The sequence below is a fragment of the Leuciscus leuciscus genome (assembly GCF_965113295.1).
Source record: "Leuciscus leuciscus genome assembly, chromosome: 13".
Classification (NCBI taxonomy): domain Eukaryota; kingdom Metazoa; phylum Chordata; class Actinopteri; order Cypriniformes; family Leuciscidae; genus Leuciscus; species Leuciscus leuciscus.
Window position 1 is genome coordinate 18728691 of NC_138737.1, and position 27936 is coordinate 18756626.

Genomic DNA, 27936 nt, shown 5'->3' on the forward strand with positions numbered 1-27936 from the left:
AACTCGGTAGTCCCGAGTCATATTAAAGTGAACGAATCGTTCCTGACCTATTCATCACTAGCGGGAACTGGAATTGCTGCTGCTCCAATCCATACTCTAAAATTAACCTTAAATGTCTCCATGAAGAATTTTAATAGGCTACTGGTAACTTTCCACCAAAATGTCCCCCTTGTTTTTGCTGGTGTTTTTGTTTAACAATCAAATTATTATTATTATTCATTGAGTTTTTCTTTAATAATTCTATGAATTCTATTTACATTTCAAACATTATTTAACATGAAATAGAGGTGATTGAGTGGATTTCACTTCAAATGACAGTTGGGAAAAGTTTACCATGGGCCCTCTTGCACATCATTGTCATTACTCTTATAAATGGGCAGTTTTCATTAATTTACCTTAATAATAGGATAATGTGTCTTTAAAATGTATTGCCCTGATAGATAAACTAAAGTGAATCCCCAGTTGCTCAAGGGTTATTTTGCTTCACTTTATAAATCAAGATTTTGCATCCCATACAGTTTCAATGACATTTAATCTGTATTTTCATTCTAAATGCATACAACAATTTTTGGGGGAGACAAAACGTTTTTCAAACTCCCTTTATTTGTCATTTGGAGAAAGGCACATGTGAATGGTTGAGGGGGCACAGAAGATGTGGTAATGGTATAGTATGAAATTGTGCTCTATTGAGGAAGCACTCCATTCCAAATCGCTTTATCAAATTAAACAAATACAACTAGTATTCATTCTCCATTACAAAATTATCCAAGTAACATAGAAATTTGCAACACCCCTTCATTTTACTTTACTAAGTATGCAATGTATAACACCTGCAAATCTACTGTACATGCATATGGAAACTGAAGAATATTAGAAGCTCGGAAAAACTCCACCAGCGAAGAACAGCCACACAACCTTGTCATATTTTCGATGACGATCAGCACATTAAGGCACTTTGCAATGTTTCATGATGTTTCAGCCAACTGTAAAACAAAGACAACAGATGTTTTATTGTTCCCTTGGTTCATGAACCTTATTTCATTCGTTAATGTTTAAATTGATTCAAATTATTTAAGAGCTTCTCATTCTCACCATAGGCATTTTAACCTTCAATTGCAACTTCAGTAGCTCCCAGACATCCATTGATGGCTTCCACAGTTAGGCTACCAGTCACTGCCAAGTCCTATGTAAATAAGAAACAACATTAACTAAAACAAATACTATGTATTGGTAGTGGTGGTAACATAGTATTTTAAACAACAAAAAGATAACTACTGAGGGAAGAATACCTTTATGGTTTCAGTTTCTACTTGTGCCATGAATTCATCTTGAGCCTGAAATGTATAATATATATACACAGTATATGTTGAATTTTATAGTCAGAGAACACTAAAATACAAAAAGCTTCAAATTATGTTTATCAGCAGTTTAGAGTGATTGCATTCAATAATGTCCTTTGAGCTCATTAGGAAAATTCTCTCCCCTAATATTCAGGGCCCGTATTCATAAAGAATCTTAATGCAAAGAGTAGCTCCTAGTGACAAAATTCTAAGAAAATTCTTAGAAATGTGGGCGTTTACTCTTAAAATTAAAGAAAAAATCCTAGTAAAGAAAAAAGTAATTCAGAAAGCATCTTAACCCTTAAAAGAGGTCTTAAGGTCAAAATTGTTAGGAGCATGGACGAGGACTTTTAAGAGGCTTAAGAGTTTCTTTAGCAGAGGTGAAAATGGCAGAAAGACGAAGAGGGAGAAGAAATGTGTTGCAGACAATGAATAACAGTGAGGTAATAAGACGCTATAGATTAGATCGTGCAGGGATCATGTTTGTGACTGATCTTATTAGAGACACGCTAACATCTCCGAAACAGCACAGAAATGCCATAGCGCCAGAAATGAAAGTAATCACTACATTACGATATTTGGCAACTGGGAAAATTCCATGTTTGATACATTAAAACCAACATTCAAACCAACATTCAAACCACCACTTAAATAGACATGCCAGCAAATCAGTGTAATTGGCTTAGAATGATAAAAAATGTTCCACTCTTTCCAATCAAATACCTTATAGGAAATTAACTGCATGGTAAAAAAAAAAAAAAAGGATTTATATACACATATATAATGTGTGTGTGTGTGTGTGTGTGTGTGTGTGTGTGTGTGTGTGTGTGTGTGTGTGTGTGTGTGTGAGAACGGTCAAATAGGAAAAAATTACGCATGTAATTTCAAAGTGAAGGCTTAGAATAGACCCTATACTTAAAATCACTTTTTTTTTTTTCTTGGACAACCAACCAATCACAGTCTTCAAAAGATTGTGTCATACATAGCAACGGGGTCAACCCCGCCTCCTTACTAAGATGAAAGTTTTTGTCTTTTCCTTACTCAGAGTTGCTCTCAGATCGGTCCCGAATCGCTTTTAAGCTAAGACTCCTACATAAAAGTTTTTAAGCTAAATTAAGAGTTTTCTTAGAGGATTCTTAGAATCTTTATGAATACGGGCCCAGGTCTTTTGTTCTTCAACTTGTTTTTAAATTTTCATCTTCAAATTATGCACACTAACATTCATATGTGTGGGGCCAGTAAAACAATTTATTTTCTTTTAAAGAAATTAATAGTTTTATTCAGCAAGGATACGTTCAATTGACCGAAAATGACAGTAAAGAAGTTTATAATGTTACAGAAGATTCCTATTTCATATAAATGCTGTTCTTTTGAACTTTCTGAAACTAAAAATCCTGAAACTAAAAATATCAGGGGTTCCCCAAAATTATTAAGCAGCACAACCACTTTCAACATTGCTATTAGCTAATAACAAGTTTCATGATTTGTTTCTTGAACACCAAATCAGCATATTAGAATGATTTCTGAAGGATCATGTGACACTGAAGACTGGAGTAATGATGCTGAATAAATTACATTATAAAATATATTCAAATATAATTTTTATAATATTTCACAATATTTCTGTTTTTACTTAAAAAAAAATTCTTACAGATCCCAAACTTTACACACACACAAACACACACACACATACATATATATATATATTTTTTTTTTTTTTTAAACAACAAAAATATAACTACTGAGGGAAGAATACCTTTATGGATTCAGTTTCTACTCGTGCCATGAATTCATCTTGAGCCTGAAATGTATATATACACAGTATATGTTGAATTTTATAGTCAGAGAACACTAAAATACAAAAAGCTTCAAATTATATATATATATATATATATATATATATATATATATATATATATATATATATTTATGTGTGTGTGTGTTTGTGTATGTGCAGGCATGTTAACCATTTTAAAAGTTAAAAGCTCACTTGTATAATCTCCTTTGCTACAGGTACAGGCAGAGGCTCAGGAGCAGGAATCGTTTCTGCCAGTGTCTCTGATGGAACCTCAGGGGCATCTGTTGTTGTTTCAGGAATCTATGGGAAAAGGCCATATTTTCTATTTAGAGCCATCCAAGTAGGTAATAGAATTTAACGCCTGATGTGCACATTGTAGGTGTGTCCAACTGCTCACCTGTTCCTCTGCGACAGTTGTGGCAACAGCTACGACTGTCTCGTTCACAACAAATTCTTCAGCGATGGGGTCACTAGTGGACTCGACCAAAGGCTTCAGCATGTGAAAACCCGAGGGCAAAAGACCATGTTTAAAATTAAACTTCAATCTAAAAGGATTTTGAGCAGAAATGCTTGAGATGATCCCACAAAAGGAGTTAATAAAAAGTAGTTTTATACCGTAGGTTCCTCCAATGGGAGTGTGTGATGCTTCTGCTCAGGCTCTGGTTCCACTAAAGCTTCTGTAGGTACTGCAGCTTCCTAATGAAAGGAATGCAAGTTATTTTTTATGCCCCTTGGCATGCATTGCAAATGTTATTGAAGTGCAATGTTCTTGAAGTGAATTCTTCACCACTACAAAGGAACGTTTTACTTTATGGATAGTTAAAAAAATCTGGCATTTTTAATCATCATCATGTTAGTTGTTCCAAAGCTATCTGACTGACTTTCTTCAGCAGAACAGAAAATAAGATATTTAGAAAAATGTTCAGAGGAATGCTTTTTGTCCATACAGTAAAAGTCAATGTGGTCCAAAAAAACATAGGCCCCTTTGACTTTAACTTTATGGACAAAAACAATGATACACATCTGCTTTTATGTCCCACAGAAGAAAGAAAGTTATACAGGTATGACTTTCTTGTTTCAAATTAAGATATTTTGAAGAATGTTTTAGCTGTTTTTTTGTCAACAACATTGAGCCCCTCTGACTTTTATTATGCAGACACAAAAACTGAGATACATCTGTGTTTGTGTTCCATAGAAGAAAGAAAGCCCTACACTGCAAATGTGCAAAAATGCATTTACTTAAGAAGCAAAATGACACCCAATGTTATTTTTTATTTCAAATGTATCAAAATGAAGTGAGTTTTTGCTTAAAACAAGAAAAAATATCTGCCAATGGGGTCAGAAAAATAATCGGTTTACCTTTGAATTAAGTTTATTTTTCTGACATTGATATTTATACTGGAAAATAAGAACGCCTTTATACTGGAAAATAAGAAGTTTTGAACGCTTATATCTCCTAAATGCGAATTTTGTCATTGTTTTGGAACACACCAACTTATTCATAACCTTAAGGCTAACATATACATTTTGATTTCAGGGGGCCTTTAAAGCCTTGCCTTGCCTGAATTCAATCTGAAGTATTGCCAGTTTTCACACTGCCTTACCAAGCGTTTTCATTGCCTGCTGTTTTGATTCTCGTTCCATTACCTTTGTGCCTGTTTTGTGGATTAATGTTCTGTTTTGTTTGCCTGGTTGGACTGTTCCACATGTTACTGGACTTTTGCCTGCCTCGTCGACTATGCCGCTCTGTCTCACTGTTTGGATTTACATTTACGTTTATTCATTTTGCAGACACTTTTAATCCATACTGTGGATTTGTCTTTGTTTAATAAACTTCCCGTAAATGGATTCTGAAACCGCCCCCACTTCTGGTTCCTCACAGTTAACAATGACAGAATTTTCAATATTTTTGGCTGAACTATTCCCAAAAATGAAAAAAAAAGAGCAAAAAAAAAGAAAAAAAAGAGACTAAAATCAAATCAAATGAACTTACCACTGGAAACTCTTCTGGTTCAGGCTCAACATGTACATCCTGTAGGAAAGGAGGAGAAATCATATTTAAAAAATTGCTATTTTCTAGCACTAGTTAGTTTAGTGTGCCTGAAAATCATGGACCGAACTGTCCAAGGGAATTAAAAAAAAGAATGGGAAGAGTGAGGCTCATGTCATGCCCAATTATCCAAACAAGTGCACAGAACTGACAAGACAAAGTCACCTGTTGTGCATGCAAATTAACTCATGCAAAGAGTCCATTGCAATGTGCCATGAAGATGTATTGTGTCAGGCACCTCCGTGACTTCTGCGAGTCTGTGGACTTCAGCAGGCTCAGTTTCAACAGTTATGGCTTCAGCTTCGATGGCAGGCTCTCCCACGACCCCGACAACACGCCCGTCGACTTCCACTGCGACGTCGGCAACAGGCTCAACTTCGGTTACAACTGTTTCTGTCACAGTTTCAACTGCAGCAACAGTTTCAGCTGTAGTCACCTCAGTCTCCTCTGGCACTGGCACCTCTACCACAGGATCCTTAGCTGGCACTGGCACCTCTACCCCAGGATCCTTAGCTGGCACTGGCACCTCTACCACAGGATCCTTAGCTGGCACTGGCACTGGCACATCTACCACAGGATCCTTAGCTGGCACTGGCACCTCTACCACAGGATCCTTAGCTGGCACTGGCACTGGCACCTCTACCACAGGATCCTTAGCTGGCACTGGCACCTCTACCACAGGATCCTTAGCTGGCACTGGCACTGGCACCTCTACCACAGGATCCTTAGCAGGAAGCTCAGCTTCAACTTCACGCTCGGTGTCAACCGTCTCGACAAGTTGAGGTAAAACATACGTCTGTACCAGAACATCATATAAAGACAAGAAAACATGCAATACATAATGTACAAACAAGCTCAATGGTCACATGTTTACAATTCTTGTACTTTAAATAGTACAATACATCAAGGTTTTACACTACCATTAAAAAGTAGTTTTTAAAAGAAGTCTCTTATGTTCAGTAAGGCCGCATTTATTTGACCCCCCCCCCCCCCGTAAAAACAGTAATATTGTTAAATATTAAGATTTAAACTGACTGTTTTTATAGGCCTATTTTTTAACATGCAATTTATTCCTGTGATCCTTCAGAAATCATTTGCTAATTTGGTGCTTAAGAAACATTTCTTATTAATGTTTATTTCATTTGAAATGGATTTTTTGTAACAATTTAAAAGTATTTACTGTCTCTTTTGATCAATTTAAAACATTCTTGCTGAATAAAAGTATTACTGAACCCAAACTTTTGAATGGTAGTGTAAGATAATTTGTTGAACACAACATAAATGTATTTAGCAAAGCCCTTACAATCCTTGAAGCATTTCTATTGATTTAATAACATTTTGTTAATAAAGGAACATTTTAATTTTGCTTTCTGGTAGTCAAAAAAATATAGTATGACACCAACAAAGAATGATTATCATCACATATATATACCTCTGTGGCTACAGCTGTAGTGTCCTCAAACTGGATCTGTGAATAGCATGTTTTGAAAAGGTCATAGTATAAAAAAAAAAAAAAAAAGAAAGAACAGATTCCTTTAGTAAATTCCTTTAATACTTAATTCAAAAACATCATTTAAATTTCTAACCCAATACAAAGCCTCATTTATATTATGCATTCTATATGCATGGATATTTGTGTAAAGCTAGTGTCTTTATTAGTAAAAAAAAAAAAAAAAAAAAAATATGTGGCTTTCTTTACACCTCATAAAGCAAAGTTATGAGAAAAAGCACATAAATGCACCCTGAAAGGTAAGGTGTGGCGCTGGAGGCCTAGTAATTAGGAAAAACACCTTTACCAGCCCATTAGTGCGAATGGCCAAAGGCAAAGGTGTTGATAGATATACACTGGTTGAATTGCTGAGGACTGATGGGATATAGCATATTACCATACCTCAGTTTCTGCAGGGCTGGACACTGGCTCAACTATAGATGATATGGTCTGAAAAAGACAGTAATAACAAAATGTAAAGCTCCACATAACACTAAAGATTAATTGTGTTACAATTGTCTGCAATAAAGTATCTTAAACTATATTATAATACTTAATAATGAAGATAATAATACTTGAGATGTCAGTTCCAACAAGACTTTCTAACCAAACATTTTTTTAGACGAAGTGACACTACCATATGGTGAGAAACAGGGGGATAATTTACAATGCTATATGTTAATTATGCATGTTTATTGCAGAGAAAAGTGTAACATGTGAGTACAACATATGCCGTGTTGTTGAAATATTGAATAAGGTTTAATATTGATGCGCTCTACATACACAGTGCTCCATGTGATTCAAACGTCCCCTGTGGTAGCAGAACAAAATCTTCCATGGCAAATTTAAGAAACAAAGTGTGCCAGACTGTCCTGAGTTCTCCCACTGTTTTGATTTGAAATGTATGCAACTGTACAGTGCATGTTTCTATGGAAGTCATGTTTGGGAAATCATAATTATGAATATCCTAAATAATGAATTAAAAGGCATTTTATGACATTCAATTCTAATCTCATAATTATGAGATACTAAGTAGTCATATTTATGACATTAACCCTTAAACACATACCTTGGGTCTAGTGACCCTGGACGTCATTCACTCTCCTCCTCATTCATTTTTTAAAGTTTGACATCAACCTTCTTAGTATTCCTCAATCAATTCATTATAAACAATATATAAAAAATTATATAAAAAATTAATAATATAAAAGAATGCCTGTTTTCCTATTCATTTTTTACAAAACATTGTATGGGTCACTAACGACAAGGTAAGTATATTTTTTCTGCACAACTATAATTGAATCTTTGATAACTGAAGAAGTGCAATTCAATTAAATTGTCTGATACACAATTAAGAAGTGACGTTTCACTCATATAAACAAAAGAATAGGAAGTATCATCAGCAATTTACTGCAGAGTCTTCTAATTTCATCCAAAGAGGTGCAGGATAAATGTGTGTATCCTAATTAAAACGGCCTACAAACGTCATGTTTAGGTAATAAACAATGGAGCAAACATGCCTTTCTCTTGGAGAACTTCCTTATTTAGGTCAACACTGAGTAAATCAAGCAGTAGCGTGTGTCTATACTCGTGTTTCTCCCCCTATCAGCACACAGGACCGGAGTGCATCGGCGAGTGCGAGATAAAACGAATGGACAGGACTTTTCTAACGATGCAAAGATGGATCTGAAGGCCTTAACGAAAGAAGATTTTGCAGCATTTTCTAAACCGGATGGATTGTGTCTAAAACATTTCATATTTATTAAACTCTGTGGTAAAGTAGGGTCATGTACGTGTCTGTAAGTTCTCTAACATTTATCTCATCTCTCCATCATTCACTTCTTTTGCTTCCACAGAGCCCCAGATTTATTGTGTTCTTTCTTTTGTACTGAACACAATCAAATATTAGTGTCACTGTCACTAGATGGTGGATCTGGTGAAGAAGCTGTCAGCGATCAAAATATTGATTTTGAAGATGTTGAAAATGATAGTTTTGAAAATATGTTTGAGATGGCAAATATGAGCCAGATGCTGAATGTACTGGGAAATGAGCTCTGATGAGTACAGTGATGATGGTATAAAACATCTACTCAAACTGAACCCTTCCAAGCTCCAAAAGGTAACAAAGCTTTATTTGACTCTTCTGTAACTGTAATTGTTACTCTAATATCAAGAGAATTTTATATTATTGGGACAGGTAGAGATCCATCCATGTTAGATATAGATCCGGCCCCCTAAAGACCCGAATATGTATGATTGGCCATGAATCTTTCACCAATCATTATTACGTTACGGGTCTTTAGAGACATGGATGGATCTTTACCTGTCGCAATAATATAAAATTCTCTTACATTTAAGGGTAAAAAAGTCATCACTTAGACTTTTATGTCATAATTATGACTTTTACCAAAGTCATAATTATGACTTTTCTTTTCTTGTGTGGCTTCCATACGTATCAGCATATGGAAATAAAGTTTCTCTTTTCGTGGGCCTCACTTAAAGTATGAATTTGCCGATTTTCAACCCGCTTTGGATTGTTACAATGTCAGTAGTGTATGTAAATGAACAATGTTTACTCATTCTTTGTTTTACCTGGACAGAATTTCACGTTTAAAAAATCTGCCGGCTCGGGTGACGCAAAACTCCAGGGCTTTCGTGAAAAACTACAGAATTGTACTTCCGCATTTTTTAATCCCTGCCCACAAACAGTCGGATTATCGAAAAAAAAAGGGTTGTTAACAGAACAGTTTTTGTAAGGGTAGGTTTATCACTGAAAATTGTATCGTACTTTGTCTACTCTTTAAACAGCATTATAGTACAATGGAACACTATGGCAATAGTTTCTTTCTTGTACGCAACAGTGTTTTCCTTCAGTGGGTTGGTCGGAACAGACAGATCTGTAGTTTTTTAGGTACAAGGTACAAGTCGACACCATTATGACTAAAAGTTTGCTGAGGAGTATTTTCTACAAAAGCAAGGCGGTATTTGACTCTGGTAAGCGTATCCATAGTAGACTGGTGGGAGTGGCCTTGGAAAGCAACATGCCCAGTGCATTATGGATGTTGAAGTTTTTCTACCTATTTGGCAAAAGGGAATACCACTGCCATTTTTCTCTAGTCAGGTAGCACTGATTTGAATGTTCTTTTTAAATCGATTTTCTACTGTATAGGCAGCCAAGTCTTATTGAAAGCCCATTTTGCCAGTGAAGTACCTCTTTAAGGTTGTAATGAGACTGGCTAAAATTGAAGAACAATGAGCAAAAATGGATGAAAATGAATGCAGTTGTGCAAATCTTTCAATGCCACTGCAAACATTTAAGTCACAAAAAGTGTTCTATATAGTTTAATCTATTACATATACACATATTACATTATTTCATATAAACAATTTTTGAGATATAAATATAAATAGAGCACAGTGCCGCCGCTAGAGTTCTTACGAGATCAAGAAAATATGATCATATAACACCGATTTTATCATCATCATTGCATTGGTTACCTATAAAGTTCCGTATTAATTACAAGGTATTGCTACTGACTTATAAAGCCCTAAACGGCTTAGCTCCAGTCTATTTAACGGATCTTCTATCGCCCTATAATCCATCGCGCTCTTTAAGATCACTAAATTCAAGGCTTTTGGTCATACCTAGGATATCCAGAACCACCAAAGGAGGGAGAGCGTTTTCACATTTGGCTCCAAAACTCTGGAATAGTCTTCCTGATACTGTTCGTTGCTCAGACTCGCTCTCCCAGTTTAAAACTAGATTAAAGTCGCATTTCTTCAGCCAGGCATTCATATAATCCTACAGTTCAAACTACAATCCGGCCTCTAGCTCATAAATGCCAGAGGAGAACTGGCCCCCGACTGAGCCTGAGTTCTCCCAAGGTTTTTTTTCTCCATTAGGTCACTTGATGGAGTTTTTCGGTTCCTTGCCACTGTTGCCTTTGGCTTGCTCAGTTGGGGATATTTTGGGGATATTTAATTTAATTTTATCAATCAATAAATTCCTCTTGAAACAAACTTTGTTGTTTTATTTTAATTTAATACTGTGAAGCTGCTTTGATACAATCTGTATTGTGAAAAGTGCTATACAAATAAACTTGACTTGACAGTGTATTAACGAAAACTAAATAAAAACTTCTTAACTGAAATCGAAATAAAAGCTACTAAATGCATATCTAAATGCACCAATACATAACTAAATGCAAGTGAGTAATGTATTTTTGTTTAGTTTCATGCATAAAATATGCATAAAAATAAGCATGAAAATGCCACTAGACAGCAATAACACTAGACTCAGCTGAGAATGTGTTACGGCATTAACTCTGGCACCCCTAAAAAATACTACAAAACTATGAAAAAAATAAAACCAACAGAGGGTGACAGAGGGAAAATTAAAACTAAATTAGATAAAACTGAATTAAACTCAAAACTATAATAACCATGGTAAAGCATTTAATGTATGCTCACATCATAGATTCCCCATCTGCAGAATGACATTTAACTTAAAAGTATTGTGTAAACCACACAAAGACTTACACAGTAACACATACAACTGTTGTCACAAAGATTGTTGTTAAAAAAGACAATGGAGATTCTGTTGGCCACCACGCCTCCTCAGAGCTGACCATGTGTGCACGTGGTTATAAATGAGCCCTCAGTCAGATATGTTTCACATTCTCTTTCTTCAACAGATTAAATAACAATAATAAAAAAATTTAAAAAATGCAAATGATTAATAACAAAAAAATTGCTTTTACAGATCTAATTTTACTAGGCAATCCCTACACTCAACAATTTATCACCAAATAAGAAAAACGTGCCACAACCCCTCATTAGCATGCATGACTAGGCCATGTACCCAACCTAAGCACATTCCTCGACTCCACCCACCAATGTGCATTCAGAAAAACTCACATAAAATATTTAAGCTCCTCCTCCACAATGTATAACACACCAGCCAATGCAACACCCACATGGCCCCTACAAAAATACAAAGAGAAAAAAAGCTAGAAGGGGGGAGGGGGGAGGCGGGGGGGTTGACACAGACAGTACAAAATGTTCTTTCTCCCTCAGCTAAACTTCCCTTCAACAAGCCTCCATCCATTGAGGTGGGAGCTCACCTGCGTTTCCACAGAGACATCCAGCAAGTCAAAGGGCTCCCGAGGGCCTCGAAGCCAACTGAGAATGAGCCCCATGGCGACACAGACCTGACACTCCAGTAAAAACTCAGACCTTAACCTGACACTCACTGCAAGGGTATGTGTCTTTCTCACTCGCCCTGCCCTGTGCCACTCTCAGTGTGTGGATGTCCAACCCAAGCACTTGTGATGTCTGTGAAGGGAGAGGAGAGGCTGAAGCAGAGCTCACAGGAAAAGAAGGGTGGGCTTTAAGGGCTTGGCTTCTCTTCAAAAAACAGGGGGGGAGGGTGAGGCGCAGGAGGTTGAGGAGTGACTATATATTAAGGTTTTGTTTGGGGAGAGTGTCAGCTTGCATATTTGTACATGTATGTATGCACAATAATGTCAGAAAACAGACATCTGCTGATGTCACACTTCGCACATGAGCCATCACAGATGCAACATAGAAAGTAGAGACATGTTAAGCAGAACTTTCTTAACTTATAAGTAAACATGTTGAAAATGCATTTTAAAAGAATGTATTTGATATATAAAACATATATTAATATAATGCATTTAATTTATAAAATAATATACTTTTAAATATTTATATTTTACAATACAGGCTTGTATAAAGCAACATATAATAATGGAACAGCGTGATGAACCGATAAAAAAGGACTTTCTGTCTACATTTGCAGTTTGGGTTCGGTTAGATTAGACTTCTATTTGAAAATAAATGTGGTTCCACTCCTCAGGTAAATTGGATTTCATGAGCATCAAGTTTTTAATAATTCTCAGTGGCACTCATTTATGGCCATTATCAAAGAAAATATGCAATGTAGTAATGCTAAAATCTCTTTATTTAAGAGGTGCAGCTCTGTTTATGCAGCAGAAAATCTGTCAGTGTAAAAGTGCAAGCCTGTTAGCAGTTGCAGTCACTTCAGTAAATGTTGTCCATTGTCCATTGTTAATAATGTAGCAATGATGCACACTCAACTCAAACAGAAGTCACATTTTTAAACCAAGCAGCTTTCTGTTGGTCAAAGAGGAAAAATGAATGCGACCAACTTGAAACTGTTGCAAAATGTAGATGGGGAAATATTTGCCCCCACGTGAAATTCCTGATTGAGTGGATTCCTATGGCATCGACTTGATTTTAGTCACGGAAATTCGCAGAAAAACGGTAAACATGACTTTTACGTAATTGCTGGGCTTGGTACAAAAACTTCATCATCATTCTACTCAGCACAATTACTTTCCGGGGTTTCATTGGTTGAATCGTGTTCCCTTGTCCCCTTCGGTTGAAACTGCAATCGCTTTATAGGCCCCACCTCAAGCCTGTGCCCAGGACAAAAGGTCTAGTTGTCCCCCCTTATCGGGAGCCCTGCTCACATACAGCAGAGTCTCTACAGACACAGTATGTGTGGATATCTAATCTCAAATATTCAACACAGGCCACCAGTTAAAATCCTACTGAACCAACTAGTGTTCAATGACAACAAGTTTAAATACTGTTCCTAAAAAGGAAGCAGGATTCAGAAAAGCTTATGATCTCATTTTCAATAAAACAGCAGTTTGGAACAGTCTGCTGTGGCTCCAGGCATGCTGTACACTATGTTCACTTACTAATATATTCACCCCCCTACATTGCATACGTGACCACACCCCCATATTCCATCCAGGCTGTAAGAAGCCATTACTATCAGGCCCATACTTTAATATTGGTCACAACAGTAACATCTGCATGATGAATTACATACTCCTTGAGTCCACTGTAATGATTGCTAATTCCCACGAATTTCTCTGTGCACTTAATAATTATCAAATATAATTAACCTCAAAAAAGGCGGTTCACATTCACATTACCTCTGATACTGGAACGGTGACACTTTCATCTTCCTCAATAACAGCTGGCTCTTCTGCAGGGGGTCCCACTAGGCTTTGTCCTAGGTCCACTTCGTCTTTAACAGCATCCGTTACTGGGACCTCTAACACAACCGGTTCTGCAGGAGGAACTTTAGCGGGAACATCAACTGGAGCGATAACCGCCAGGGGAATTGGAACCGAAACAGGACTCTCTGGAGTTTTAGCAACTGGAACCCTTGCAGGAACTGGGGCAGAGACAGCACACACTCCTGGGGTTCCCTTTCCAGAAGAGGCATATTGTTCCTCCAGGGCCCTTCTCTGGGCCTGCTGCTCAAAACAAATGAAGTAATGAGAAATAGTTGAGATTTGAAATCAGAACCTATTTATTTTTATCTTTAGTTCAGTTGAGCACATAATGGTATTAGACAGGGTTTAACGACTTCCCTGAGAGCTTACATAAGTTAACAAAAGTTGGCTGTGTAATGGCAAAAAATGGCTGAATCCAATTGATTCTGACATGTCTAGTCAAGCGAGCTGAAAGAGTCAGCACCCCTCGGAGCTCTGGATGGGGCTAAACAGAACAGACAAAAATGCTAATCGCATCATAATGGAACCATAATCGCATTATAATCACACTCACAGCTTCATTATCCAAAAGCAGGGGCTGGCCAGTGCGGTTTACATAGGCCTCAAAAGAATTTAAGCACCCATTGTGCACGTATGGGGTGTACAGTTGCCAGCACAGTTAAGGCCAAATTATGCAACCATGTGTGAAGATCAGCATCAGCACTGACAAAGCCAAATCAGGCAAAACTTGGGCCCAAGTTCATGAAACAGGCCAGCATAACAGAATAAACAGTCTGGCGTTTGGGGGAACAGAGGAGGTGTTTAGGAAAAAAGCACATTTTAGGTTGTTCATTCTAACGCAAACAGAAAAAAACCTGAAAGATGCATTTGCATGAGCCTACAGCTGCAAAAATTGAATTAATTGGCCCTGGCAGCTGACTTTAAAAAGACGTTTCTTCTGTTTTGAAGTGCTGGCAAGCAACAAACAGAGTGTTGGAATGCGCTCACCCCCCAGTACTCACCATTTCTTATTTGACTGCATGATTAGAGACAGTGAAATGTGCCCTGTTTAGGACCAGCTGTATCTTGGGGGGGAGAGCTTAACAGCTAGAGAGATAATAGATACCCCTCTATTTCTGTACTTGTGTGAAAGGCATTTCAGTTGATATGACTGCAACTTTTGGGACAGCAACTGAGCATTAATCGGTTACATGTTCAGCTAAGCAGAATGAAAAGGGTGAGATTTTAATGATATGCACTTAAAAAAAAACTGCTGTAAAATTCAAACAAAGAGTTCAGTGTTCAGATGCACAAACTGTGTGTATTTCATTATGTCACTGGTCACAGAGGACAAATATGTCTTAGAGTGGTGAGGCATGGTCAATATTGTGCAACATTCCTTTGCAATGACAGAATGTAAACTAAATCACCTTTCAAAAATACACTTATTAAAAATCAATGGATTTATAACGGGACAGTCATAATGGGACAAAACCAATCGATACATTTTTTTTTTTTTTTTTTTATTATTAATAATAATTGTGGTGGTCTCTGGACCAACTGTCTTTGTAGGAATGTGCCTTCAACCATGTTTGGAATCAGACTGGCCCAAGGGATATGCCAAAATCAACAAAGTCCTTATAAGTTTTTGGGGGTGGAGTCAAAAGGCATGATTTGGTTTGTTGCACAGAACAAAGAAAAAAGGACCACAAAACAAACCAATAACACTCTATATGTGAAACAGATATTAATTATGATTCTGGTATTATTATTATCAGGCAAAGTGTAGAAGGGGCAATCAAATCTGAAAATTATAATTCTAATACACAATCCAAGCAAAAAAAAAAAAAAATGTCCAGGACAATATGTTTATTAATAACCTGTTGGTCTACTTTAGTTATCCCTAAAGTAGACCAAAAAAAAAAAAAAAAAAAAAAAAAATCACACTTAAAATATTTGCATATCTATCTATCTATCTATCTATCTATCTATCTATCTATCTATCTATCTATCTATCTATCTATTATTATTAGAGATAAAGTGGGATGTGAGCAATTCGGCTGCATCTCTACTGGTTCCTATATGGGACACACCCCCTACTATAAAATATACCCCCGCTCGATGTGTTGCATGTATCGACAGTTCAAATAATCAACTAAAAGTAAATTAATGTCAGAAAAAAAATCTAAACCAACTAATTCTTCATATGGACATGAACCAATGGTCTGAGAACAGAAAATGATAAACCTATGTCGTCATCTTACTAAATGTAACTCCTCTAGTAGGCAACGATAGTAATAATATGCTAAATAAACAACATAATTGGAGAAACTCTAAAAATGAATTATGCTATCGTTTATTTAAAAACAATGTAAAGCCCAAGTAAAGCTCCCAGATCAAACTAGAAAACAGGGATCAGTTTGGACGCTATAAAAATAACATCATAATTTGCTTGCAGGACTCTGAATAAAGACAAGTGTGAAAGTAAATGTACTCACCACTCTTCTCATTCGGCGTTTGTTCTTCTTTCTCTTGCTAGGCATGTTTACTATAGCCTAGAATATAGCCTACTGTATGAAAGAATATAAAGTGTATTTGTTCGGTGAGGCGACGAGCGGATCCGTCGCCACTGTTGCAGTCAGATAACAGCAGTCAGAATGACAATATGGTTCTATTTAAAGGCGCGTTGTTTTTTTCATCTCTGTCTGCCTATAGGGGGAAGTCCACGCACCTACACATCAGTCTTCATGATCATCATGACATGAAGTGGGCAGACCCCACAGCTCTTTGCAAGGTTGCATAACATTTTTTTTTGCCAACTCCGATTCGACGTTTTAACGTTTCTCGGTTACACTTTTATTTTTAGGTGTCCAGTTACAGTGTAGCCTAATTATACATGTTTTTAAGTACAAAGACAACATACATAACATTAGACATACGATTTTGATGTTGAATTCACTATTGTTTTATATAAAATTGTTATATAGTTTATATAGTATTTAATGCAATTACATCAGAAGAAACTGTAATTAAATTACAGAAAAATAGTTATTCCTTACTTTACTTTTCATTGGAAAAGTAATCAAATTACGGTAATTAATTACTCAGTAATACATTACACCCAACACTATTGCATGTAGGCTAATTAGAATATGCATAATTTATTATTATTATAGTAGTGTAATGTATAACAAGGACACTGTAAAATAGTGTTACCCGTTATTCCACTATAAGATTGAAAATGGTTTGAAATAGGCTATAGTAGGAAGGTCTGTGCTTTACTTATTTATCAAGACTCTTCCACATTCCTACATTATTGTAATAATTGCATATATTCAGCACGAATATAGTGTGAATATATGCAACTGACTATTTGTTTTTAATTAGGCCTATAAATACAAATACATGTGTACTATAACCCATAAGTTTAGCAAACAAACGTGATTAAGATTCTGGTTTATCTACACATGAAAATCTTAGATGGAGCCAATGCACAAAGTTTCCAGTCTGGAATATACACACATTCCTGCTCTCTTCTTCCAGCCACCATACACACACACGCATTCATTCAAATACCCCTTGCAGAGAAAGCACGTGCCTGAAGAACTAGAGTTGAGCTGTGATAGGTTGAGTTACATAACTGGCAGACCTGGTAAAAGTAAAACAGAGCATCCATACATACTAACTGTATGACAGATGTGGAAATCATACACATTTCATTTTACATACTGTGTTGTAGATACTCAACTGTAAAGTGATAAACATTTTATGCCAACTGCAACCTAATTTTTCTGACATGAATGACTAAAAAGAAATGGTTGACGTGATCTATCTTGTCAGTCATTTAAAGGGTTAGTTCACCCAAAAATGAAAATGATCCCATGATTTACTCACCCTCAAGTCATCCTAGGTGTATATGGCATTCTTCTTTCAGACAAAAACAATCAAAGTTATATATAAAAAAAAATGTCCTGGCTCTTCCATGCTTTATAATGGCAGTGAATGGCCGTTTCTGTTTTGTCCATCTATCCATCATAAAAGTGCTCCACACGGCTCCGGGGGTTAATAAAGGCCTTCTGAAGTGAAGCGATGCTTTCTAGTAATAAAAATATCCATATTTAAAACTTTATCGACTAAAATAACTAGCTTCCGGCAGACAGCCATAAGCATCGATTTACGGTGAAAGAGTAACCCTTGACCTGACGCATGGCATGACGTATTGACGAACTCGGAAGCGCAGAGGAAAGAGCAAAACAAAACACCAGTCACAAATTAGAAGTCTAAAACGACAATTTTTAAAGAGAAATGTCGGAGGAGCTTGATGCCCAGCCCTGTTTGTTTGAACCGCGAGAGGCGTCAAAGCTTACGATACTCCTACATCTTACATCATATGTCTTCACTTCAGAAGGCCTTTATTTAACCCTCCAGAGCCATGTGGATTAATTTGATCATGGATGGATGCACTTTTATAGACTTCAAAACAGAAACGTCGATTCACTGCCATTGTAAAGCTTGGAAGAGCCAGGGCATGTTTAAATAGAACTCCGATTGTATTTGTCTGAAAGAAGAATGTCATATGCCTAGGATGACTTGAGGGTGAGTAAATCATGGGCTAATTAAATTTTTGGGCCAACTATCCCTTTAAACTGTGTAGATGACCAACATGTTCATTTGAAAATAAAGACAGCCTGGTTTAGTGAACTGAAAATGGAAGTTTTGTCTAGAAACTTTGTTGGAATCAGTAGATTGTTTTCATAGGTACAGCTGGGAACTGAATGCCATTACTTGGGGCTTTATAGATCAAGACAGATAAGGATTCAGTCAAAGGTTAAAAACTTTACGTACTTTATACATTTGGGCCATGACAAATAATATTTTGTTATATCGGTTTCATTTAAACATTGAAACAAGATTTTAAAGCAAGATGGTTTATTTAAACAAGACTTTTTTCTTCTCTCTAAACACCCACTTTTAAAAATTTGCAATATCAAATCTAAAAACAGGAAATAGCAAAGAATGTAGACAAAATCACATCTGAACTAATAACAAATACTAGAATATTGCTTTCCAAATCATCACTTCTCAGGTTAATGAAAGAACACAATTTTATTTCTCAACAATGAATTCAAACGCTCATCAAAAGATATTTAGAGCTGTATTTAGGGCATATGTTCTCATTTTAAGGAATGAAGTATCACATTCAATATCAATATATATATATATATATATATATATATATATATATATATATATATTTATCTTTTGTGTTTATCTGTACCACTTACAGTATTGCCTTGCATGGTCATTTAGACATTTTTAAACAGGTAATTTGTTACGGAAACCTGGTCTTCACAGCAAGCTTCTGCATGAGTGGCAGGAGTAAAAGGTTACATCTTGAAGCCTTCGACCCCTGAAGAGTGAAGCCTAAATTGCAGCGGTGTCATTTTACATGCGTTACCCCCTGAGGATTGAAGAAAAGTTTGTTTAAACTTGCAGTCTTTGGGTTAAACAAAAAAGTAGGCTATGCATTTATTTTAAGGTGAGTTTAAGTTGCTAGCATTACTGGATGTTCTTAAAACATGAACAAATAAAAAAATACTGAGTTCTATAATGTGCATCTATTCACTGGGTGAGATTTCCTTTCATCAAACCTGCTTAATAGAAAAGAAATTACTTTCTGCTTTTTATCCTATTTTGTAATTTAACTACAGATCTAATTTGGTAAATGGTGTTGCTGTGGAATGTTATCTACATAAGCACTCTGCCACCCCCAAGGCTAACTTAACCACTCCTATTTACACTATTACGAACCCCTTTCTCTCATTCAAACACCCACGTTCACATCCATCATTGGTTCCTCATTTTTTTCAAGTCACCTTTGACCCCCTGACTCACCCCACCTTCACAAACTGTCATCACTAACCCTAACTCAGTAGACAGCACTTACATCGAACCCCCACTAGCTCCTAAGACCGCCCTCCTGTTCACAAATCGAAAAATATTAATTAAAGGTACTGAAACCAGAATCTAAGCAAGTACTGTTGATATTCTTTATTTAAATGTTACACTACGTATTTTGGCCCTCTAGCGGTTAAAAACAAAACTGCATGCATTTTGCGAAAGAACATTGTTTTGGTTGTGTTTCGGCTCTGTTGTGGATGGATATGGAAATTCAAGAATGATGTCATCTGGGCACAAGTGCAATATTGGGAACACAGGTATTTTTAAATTAATGACGTTACAAAAGTTATCAAGACGATTCCCAGTCTTATATGGTCAAGCGTTGCATTTTTTAAAATATCTGATATTCTGGCCAAAGAGAGAGAGATTAAACCTTTACGGAACAAAAATATATGGAAATATACTGCAAAATATAATGCGATATATTACATAATACATTTCCATGGGGAAACTAGTGCATACATTTTTCAATATACTGCAATATATGCATCAATAATATATGTATAAATAAAATATTTATTATAAATGAAGACAAAAATAGCATTACATGTAATATTCATAAAGTTGTATTCTTTATTGTGTATATATTGCACATACATGTTCCCATATAAATGTGAATGTATGTTCACACACATTTATATATATACACACACACATTCATGGAATGAGTTACAACAGTTTTCTGGTTCCCAGCATGCTTTGCTTCTCTCTTAAGAGAGAGAAAATGTTAAAATTAAGTGTTATTTGATGTGTTTTGCTCAATATTAATATAGGGGAGATCTGTTAGTGTTCAATTATTTTGGAATTTAAAAGGTTTTCTGGTATGTCTGAGTTTTTGGGGTTACCATTGTGCTGCAGAGTATAGAGCCTGTGGTTCAGTTGACTTGGCCTAATATCATCATGACTATAATTACTATATTAGTACTATATTAGTAATGGCTGTGCACTCCTCAGCACAGTGATAGTCTCTTGGCTAAATACTTTAAAACATGCAGGTGTGCTTGTGCTTTTGTTTATTAGCTTGAAAATATGGAACATTAATAATGTAAATAATTAAAATATATAAGAAATATATTACATTATATATTTCTCTATATATGTTTGTTTATAATGCATGAGTAAATATATCTGCAATATTATATTATACATGCAGTACCATCTCTGATCATATATACAAGAATACATCTATATATTATGAAGTGTTATACTGAATATAAAATGACATGCATTATGATATATTAGTAAATATATTGTCACATATTTTTCAATATATAAAAAGTGGAATTTCCTTATGTAATATTCAATATATTGTAATATATTAACACAATATATAATTATATATATATATAATAATATATAATTTAATATATTGATCATTCATTTATTGGGAAATATATTTTCTTTTCATAAGGGTACCTACAGGCGAGTGACGTATGTGAAATATAAACACTTGTAAAAGGCTTACCCCAGTGAATCAGGGTGAGACTAAACACATTTTGAAAGAAGAATTGATGATGTCTTGACATTATTTAAATTTGGTTAATAACAAAAAGTAACACATGAATAAACAGTTATGAGCTGTATTTACTTTTATATTTACAGTTATGAGCTACAGTATATCTACTTTTCATTAACATTACTCCTAAAAATAATTGTTCTTTTTTGGCATCTATGCTTCCAAGAAGAACCTTCAACATCCATGAAACCTTTCCATAAAAAAAATTAAAAAACCAGCGAAAATCCCCCTTGGGAAAGAAACTTTTTTAGGTGTCTCTTCCACTAAATGTCTTTTTCTGTCTGTGCACCTGTCACCAAACCAAAAGAAAATCTGAGGAATAAAAGCAAGGAATTCCATGAGATTGCATACAAGTGATCTGATACTGTGATTTAATGATATCTCTATATTTTTTTACATCATTTAAGCATTTATGAAAATTCTATCAAAAGATAAATAAATAAACTGTCCATTAAGCAAGAACACTTAAAAAGTACTTGGAAAGCACCAGAGTGCATTAGAAAAACTCCCAGACCAGTTTTAAAAAGGACTTTAAGATCAGAGACTGAATCTGACACCCCTGCTGGAAAGACTGAACAACTGAACTGTTAGCTGTGTTCTGGGACACTGTAACTAGTTTATAGTTGGTAGACTACCATACCAAGGTGGTCAAGCTGGTTTTTGAAACATGCTGACTGCAGTCAACTTGAGCTAATGAACAGCATAGACAAGCTAGACCATCTTAAAACAACTTAACTAGATTTTCCAGCAGTGATAGATGAAAACACATTCAAAGCCTTCAGCTGATCAGAGCAGACACTCACCCATCTCATGTCTCTTCCTGTGAGGTCAGTTTGTTTTCTTCCGGCCTTCTTTCAAGATGGTGTCTCTATATTTCTCAGTTTGATAGTAATCAGAGTCAATGGCCCCTGGTGAGTTGTTTAAGGTGAGGAACACGTCTCCATTAGACTCCGTCACTGTGTGGATCCTTTGTTTAATGCCTTTAGAGCACCAAGTTGGTTTCAGAGGCTTCACAGAAGGGTCCACTGCCTGATAGAGACCCTCACCCTCATCTAATGTAATTTTATACTTATGCCATGGGCACACTATGCATGGCCGTCCATCAAAGTCCTTCAGTGGCAAAAGAGAAAATTTAAAGTTGAAGCAGATTTGTGGCATACAGATATAAATAGGAAGAGAAATTGCCTGATGAAAGGCTTTACAACAACCCACCTCTATATCTCCTTCCTGAAGTGGACCTCCAGAGTCTGCAACAAAATAAAAGCATAATGGAAAGCATAAAAGCAGTGTAATGTAAACATAATATGTCTGATAATGTCAAATATGAATGAGGGTGGGAGGACGCGCATGGCCTTCAATCTGTATAAAATCTGAGTAAATAAAAGAATGAAACACTATTTGAGTATGGTGAGGTTAAGGTAAAGAAAATGATATGGGATTGGAATAACATGTAGGGCGGTACTCGATTTTGTCCATCCTGAATTGATTGGATGGTTGTGGTTTGCTATTGCTGTGATCTCATGTGAGTGACAGGTTGTCCCGCCTTCATGCCAGTAAACACGTAATCAAAGAAGAGATGTCATAGCAAGAAAGGGACGTTATTCTGATTAAAGTTTACAAGGGCACAAATGATGCCCTCTAACAATAAATCATTTAAGAAATATAATCCCGAACAAACAATAATTGTACATTTTGATTTCATGGTAGCATGCAGAAGCTTACGGTAGCAACGTGCATCAATAGCATAGAAGTCCCCCTGGTGGTACATCACTAGAACATCTCTTCCACCAACTGACTTCAGCACTCGTCTGGCTTGAATGACGTTTTCTTTCTTCCCTATAAAATAAGGTCTGGATGCAGCCGCCACCTCTTCATCAGAGCTCATGTTTTCCCCCCACACTTTTTCTGCACTCTTCGACACATCGTTAGAACTGTACAATAATAATACAATAAAATAAATAAAAAACACACAATAGTGCTATGACTATGTGATGAACAATCTTAAATTACAATCTCTATTCAAGTGAAATAATTGAGTAAATAATGGCAGAACTGTCATTTCGGGGGTGAACTAGTACCAAAAAGTACCGAGAATGGGCAGATCATGATTCTTTCTCTGGCGCCATAAAGCATTATGGGGTTTTGCAAAGCCACAACTCATACATCAGGAATTCTTTTAAATCTATTATTTATTCATTGGTTCGTGCTTTGCGCTCGTGCGTGCATTGACACGTGACTTTGGAGATGCCCAACTGGTTAAAAGTTGTCATTTCGATTTCTACGAGGACGTACAAGTTAAAATTACGGTAACAGTTACTTACGACGACATGGCTCAAATGACGTTTACTCTCTCCATCGGCCCGATTGTTTACATTTTATGAGATCCTGTGGTAGTTTTAATATCAGTAAACTCTCCTTAACTTTGTCAAATGTGAAGAATGCAGGTAGCCAGATCACACAGATATTGTGCGTAACTGTTTAAGCATCCAAACGAGTATTTAAAATTTAATCTCAACATGTGATAATCTACTTTGACATATGTCTCTATTTGTTGCTTGTATAATTTTCAAAATAAGCGATTTCTATTAACGAATATGTAAAAGACGAATCCACGAAACGAAACCGTGGATCATTTCCGGTCATATCCAGCTTTTGCGTTTCAAAATAAGAGTTTAGACCATATGAGAGTTTTTTTTTTTTTTTTTTTTTTTTAACGAAGATCTTATATAGTCATTTAAATTATTTATATAGAAATTATGAACGACATAATAGATGGTGCTGTAATTTTAAAACGCTTAAATTGATAGCAATAGTTGACAACATTATTTGATTAAGTCAAGTCAAGTCAAGTCAAGTTTATTTGTATAGCGCTTTTCACAATACAGATTGTATCAAAGCAGCTTCACAGTATTAAATTAAAATAATACAATAAAGTTTGTTTCAAGAGGAATTTATTGATTGATAAAATTAAATTAAATATTATAATGATATAATGATTATAATGCTTTCAACAGGTTAAAATAATATACGATTTTTTAGGAGAAAGTGTCTATCTTCGGCTCCATTTCTTTAAAACTGTATATATATATATATATATAACATTTTGCCTTAACCAGTACAAACTGTCTATAAGCCTCAATTAATATGAGGTCATAAAAAAAGATTGGCATATACAATTTTAAATTGAGTAGCCTATAGTAGGCTATATCACACCACAGGGCATGTCATCTATCCCTGGTATTTCATGTCAACAGCCCATATGTATAAATAAATAAGTAAAAGCCAAAAAACACCGAACAATATGTGTAACGTAAGACCTTTAGGGGGTGCTGTTGATACACATTAAAATGCAACCTAGTTGGAGAAGTGACCATCTGTTATGTCCTGCGAAGTTCAACGACTTCAATTAATATTGAAGTTTACAAAGCTTCTTTCTGTCCAATTATAGTGTTTTATGTTTTATGAGAAATCCATTTTTATTTCTTTTAACAGGCCGACTGTAAGAATAAAATTCGAATTCTAAGGCAACTGGCTTTAGATGGCACATAAAATAAACAATAAATAAAAACAGTAAAAAATGCAACACATGCAGGCTCGAAATATAGCATATAATGGATATGCAAAGGCCTAGCACATTTTAATAGGGAGAGAATGAATTGAATAGATAGTTTGGGTAAAATTTAAACCTATTAGATTTCAGTCAGAAGATAAAAGCTTAGACTAATGTAAAAAATAAAATAAAATAAAAAATAAATAAAAAAAGAAAACTCAGTAACTCACAGTGACTTTTTCTAGAATGAATCTCCAACACAGGCCAAAACAGATGTTGTTGGAACAGTTGCAGCCAGCACTCAAGCTTTCGGAAATGATAAATGTACAAGGGTTTAAAAAAAAGGTCATTTATTGTAAGTTAGGGTGGCAATATCCTCTGCCGTGCCTGTTTCCCCAGTAATCATGGGATACATCTGCTCTAATCATTCAAAAACAATAAAACAGTCTTCTTCAAATAGCAGATAGCATAATTTTAAAATGCATTTCATCATTTGACCTGATGCGTTTGGGTATAAACATTTAAAATTCATGGGAATTAAGAGCAGGATGTTTTTATTTACATCAGAGAGCAGCAAAAGTGATAAATAAGTTTGCACCTATTATAGAAAAATAGAAAAATAAAGTACAGGTATACAAATGACAATATTCCATTGTAGACCTCCTATTCTTTTCCATTGAACTGTATTGCTCCACGTAACCATTATACAGTAAACAGTAAATTTAGAATCTGTGTAAAATTAGAATCTGTGGAATCCTTAATGGCACAGGCAATCTTGAATAGCAATTAAAAATATAAATGAGGGTGCATTTGTAAATATAACTGTGAACTTGGCAAAGGGGCTGGAATCCTTTACACAGTACACATGGCTTGGCAGTTGTAACTTCACAGGCTGCTGTGCAGCCCCTCAGTGTTACTAAATGGCTTTCCTATAAACAGGGAGCCAAAACGTACGTTCATTCTCAAGATGCTACAGTAGGAGGTGTTATGAAATAGCTTTAGCTCATCCATGTTTGGGCATCTGCTGCTACTTTAAAATCATGCAATTAGTATGTTGCTTTGAATTTAAGCCATAATAATAGCATTTTCCACTAATCTGGACAAGTTTGCATTTATATTCATGGCTCATGTAGTACACACACACACACACACACACACACACACACACACACACACACACACACACACACACACACACACACACACACACACACACACACACACACACACACACACACACACACACACACACACACACACTTTTTTCCCAAAATAACCAATTAGATAAAGTCAATATATGTTTTTGTTGTTGCTATAAATTGACAAGAGTGAAGTATTCACTGTGAATCTTACACTGGCAACGTACCTGACCTGAGAGAAATCGGATTTTACCATAAGTGATCTAACTTAAGTGATCTATCTTTCCCCCCACTCTACCCTACCTTTCGTTTTAGTCATATTGAAAAAAAAAAGTTTCAAAGGAAAAAATGAATACATGAATAATAAAAGGTATACTTAAAGTCAATCTTCTCATAGGTTTAATTTACGCATTCATTTGCCTTACATGTTATACACTATAACACAGAATAGTGGTGTAATTTATGCTTATTTTGACACAATAATTCACAACACTTGCTTATGCAAGAGTAAGACTGTATGATATAGCCTATTAAACACATAGGTGACAGTCCTCTCTCATTATCTGAATATTTTGAAGCCTAATAAGCAAGGCATAGGATGAGACATTTTTGTCCTGTATTAAATAGCAGCTTAACCTGATTTCCTGGTGTGGCTATGTAGGTCTCTCTCTTTTCTTCTTTTTTTATCCAGGTTACAGACAGACAGATGGTTCTCAGCAAGAGGTGAGCAGCATTTGCTGGGCCACAGGGCTAAAAAAAAAAAAAGAAGATTTTTTTGTTTTGTTTTATATATATATATAAATATATACACACACACACACACACACACACTGTATATTATTACTATTTTTATTATAGCATTTAAAAGTCCCCTATGAAGAAGTGAAGGTTCTCCACACCAAGAGAAGCACAGGGGTTAATGGAGAGTGGTGAGTTTAGTTTGTCCAGCCTCTGGAGAGTCTGCGGGAAAATTCCCGTCTGACTACAAATACTCAGAGAGAGCAGGAGGAAAGCCAAACACATGCTTGACGATCTATGAAGAAGAAACGTCTCGGTAAGTGTCATATGACGTCGACTTTCATTCAAAAAACCTTGCGTTTCAACAGATAGACACTGGAGAAGGACGACACGTAGCTTGGATGGCAAGATGCCCTTATTCACCGTGCTGGTAGAGTTCGTATGGTTACAAGTCATCTATCAAGTTTAACAGCTAAAAAGTTTAAGCTTTCAAAGAAAATACGAGGTAGCGGTATTCACTCCAGTTAGGCTATGTTTTAAAGATAACGTTTGTTCACTATGTAGCAGTTGATGTGATAGCGGTCGCTGGAACACCTGTTAAAACGTGTCCCTTAAGGTATTATCGTTTTAATGACTGTAAAAGTGTAAACATACATCGTTTCATCAATAAACCTCGGGTTGTTGTTCAGTCAAATCCCAGACTTCAGCATGAGAGCGCCCCTTCCAACAAAATTACCATGGTATATAGGCCAAGTAAGTTAGGCTATTCAGCAAAAATAGGCTAAGTTAACGTTACCTTATTTAGGCTAGGCTACTATAGCCGAACTATAAATCACAATGTAGTATGTTCTTCAGACAGTATAATACAGTTTTGTCGTTTATTTATTTAGATGTCATTAGGATTGCAGATATTGTGCAAAATATGCCATAGTATAACATTGAAGTAAAATTGTAACGTCACCTCACCATAATTGCTTTATTATGTTAAAAAACTGATGTGTCATGAATTTAGGCATGGCCATGAACACGGAGACACACACCTCTTTTACCTTGCACGTTGCTCATTTTCTTTTTACAAGAGTGAGAGGAGAAAGGGAGAGCTTGTCACACACACGTGTGACGTGTCACACACATAATTCACAGCTGGTGGTCATACAAAGATGCATTCCCAAAGCGCTTGCGCAGCACTTTTGAAAGGGAAGTGTATAGACTTGCTAAACCTTTTGCAATGACATTTCCGTTTTTGTATTGCATACATATTTGTGTAAACCCCATTTATTATCATTAAAATATATTGTGT

The 27936-nt window shown here is 35.8% G+C and overlaps 3 protein-coding genes across 23 annotated transcripts in view; 1 reads left to right on the forward strand and 2 right to left on the reverse strand.

Annotated features, from left to right (window-relative positions):
- Nucleotides 1-583: 583 nt before the first annotated feature.
- LOC309512428 (uncharacterized protein) lies at nucleotides 584-16863 on the reverse strand. Of its 13 annotated transcripts, XM_082188010.1 has the most exons (15): nucleotides 16231-16863; nucleotides 13667-13993; nucleotides 7080-7127; nucleotides 6621-6656; nucleotides 5859-5984; nucleotides 5754-5825; nucleotides 5427-5681; nucleotides 5132-5170; nucleotides 3754-3834; nucleotides 3536-3628; nucleotides 3331-3438; nucleotides 3097-3141; nucleotides 1290-1334; nucleotides 1093-1183; nucleotides 584-983 (listed from the first exon to the last, which is right to left on the reverse strand). In XM_082188010.1, the coding sequence occupies exons 1-14, from the start codon at nucleotides 16273-16275 to the stop codon at nucleotides 1103-1105; spliced, it is 1401 nt and encodes a 466-aa protein (XP_082044136.1). In that variant the 5' UTR covers nucleotides 16276-16863; the 3' UTR covers nucleotides 584-983; nucleotides 1093-1102. The 13 variants fall into 13 exon arrangements, with proteins under 13 accessions (XP_082044136.1, XP_082044134.1, XP_082044129.1 ...); XM_082188008.1 differs by having other exon boundaries at nucleotides 5754-5984; nucleotides 16231-16860; XM_082188003.1 differs by having other exon boundaries at nucleotides 5427-5825; nucleotides 16231-16858.
- Nucleotides 16864-18986: 2123 nt separating this feature from the next.
- Nucleotides 18987-23880, reverse strand: LOC309512450 (Rieske domain-containing protein-like). 3 transcript variants are annotated; one of them, XR_014211029.1, is made up of 6 exons: nucleotides 23531-23879; nucleotides 22932-23140; nucleotides 22422-22456; nucleotides 22013-22319; nucleotides 21425-21521; nucleotides 18987-19193 (listed from the first exon to the last, which is right to left on the reverse strand). XR_014211029.1 is itself a non-coding variant. In XM_082188061.1 (5 exons), exons 1-4 carry the CDS (start codon nucleotides 23536-23538, stop codon nucleotides 22038-22040), a joined length of 534 nt encoding a protein of 177 aa, XP_082044187.1. In that variant the 5' UTR covers nucleotides 23539-23880; the 3' UTR covers nucleotides 18987-19193; nucleotides 22013-22037. The 3 variants fall into 3 exon arrangements, 2 of the variants coding, with proteins under 2 accessions (XP_082044187.1, XP_082044186.1); XM_082188061.1 differs by lacking the exon at nucleotides 21425-21521 and having other exon boundaries at nucleotides 23531-23880; XM_082188060.1 differs by lacking the exon at nucleotides 18987-19193 and having other exon boundaries at nucleotides 20244-21521.
- Nucleotides 23881-26804: 2924 nt separating this feature from the next.
- ncs1b (neuronal calcium sensor 1b) overlaps nucleotides 26805-27936 on the forward strand; it is a 41935-nt gene continuing 40803 nt past the window's right edge. For 5 of the 7 annotated variants that reach the window (XR_014210983.1, XR_014210984.1, XM_082188055.1 and 2 more), the window contains exon 1: nucleotides 26805-26952. The gene's annotated coding sequence lies outside the window, so the exon portion shown is untranslated. The remainder of the gene's footprint in view (nucleotides 26953-27936) is intronic. The other 2 variants (XM_082188059.1, XM_082188056.1) reach the window with 2 other exon arrangements.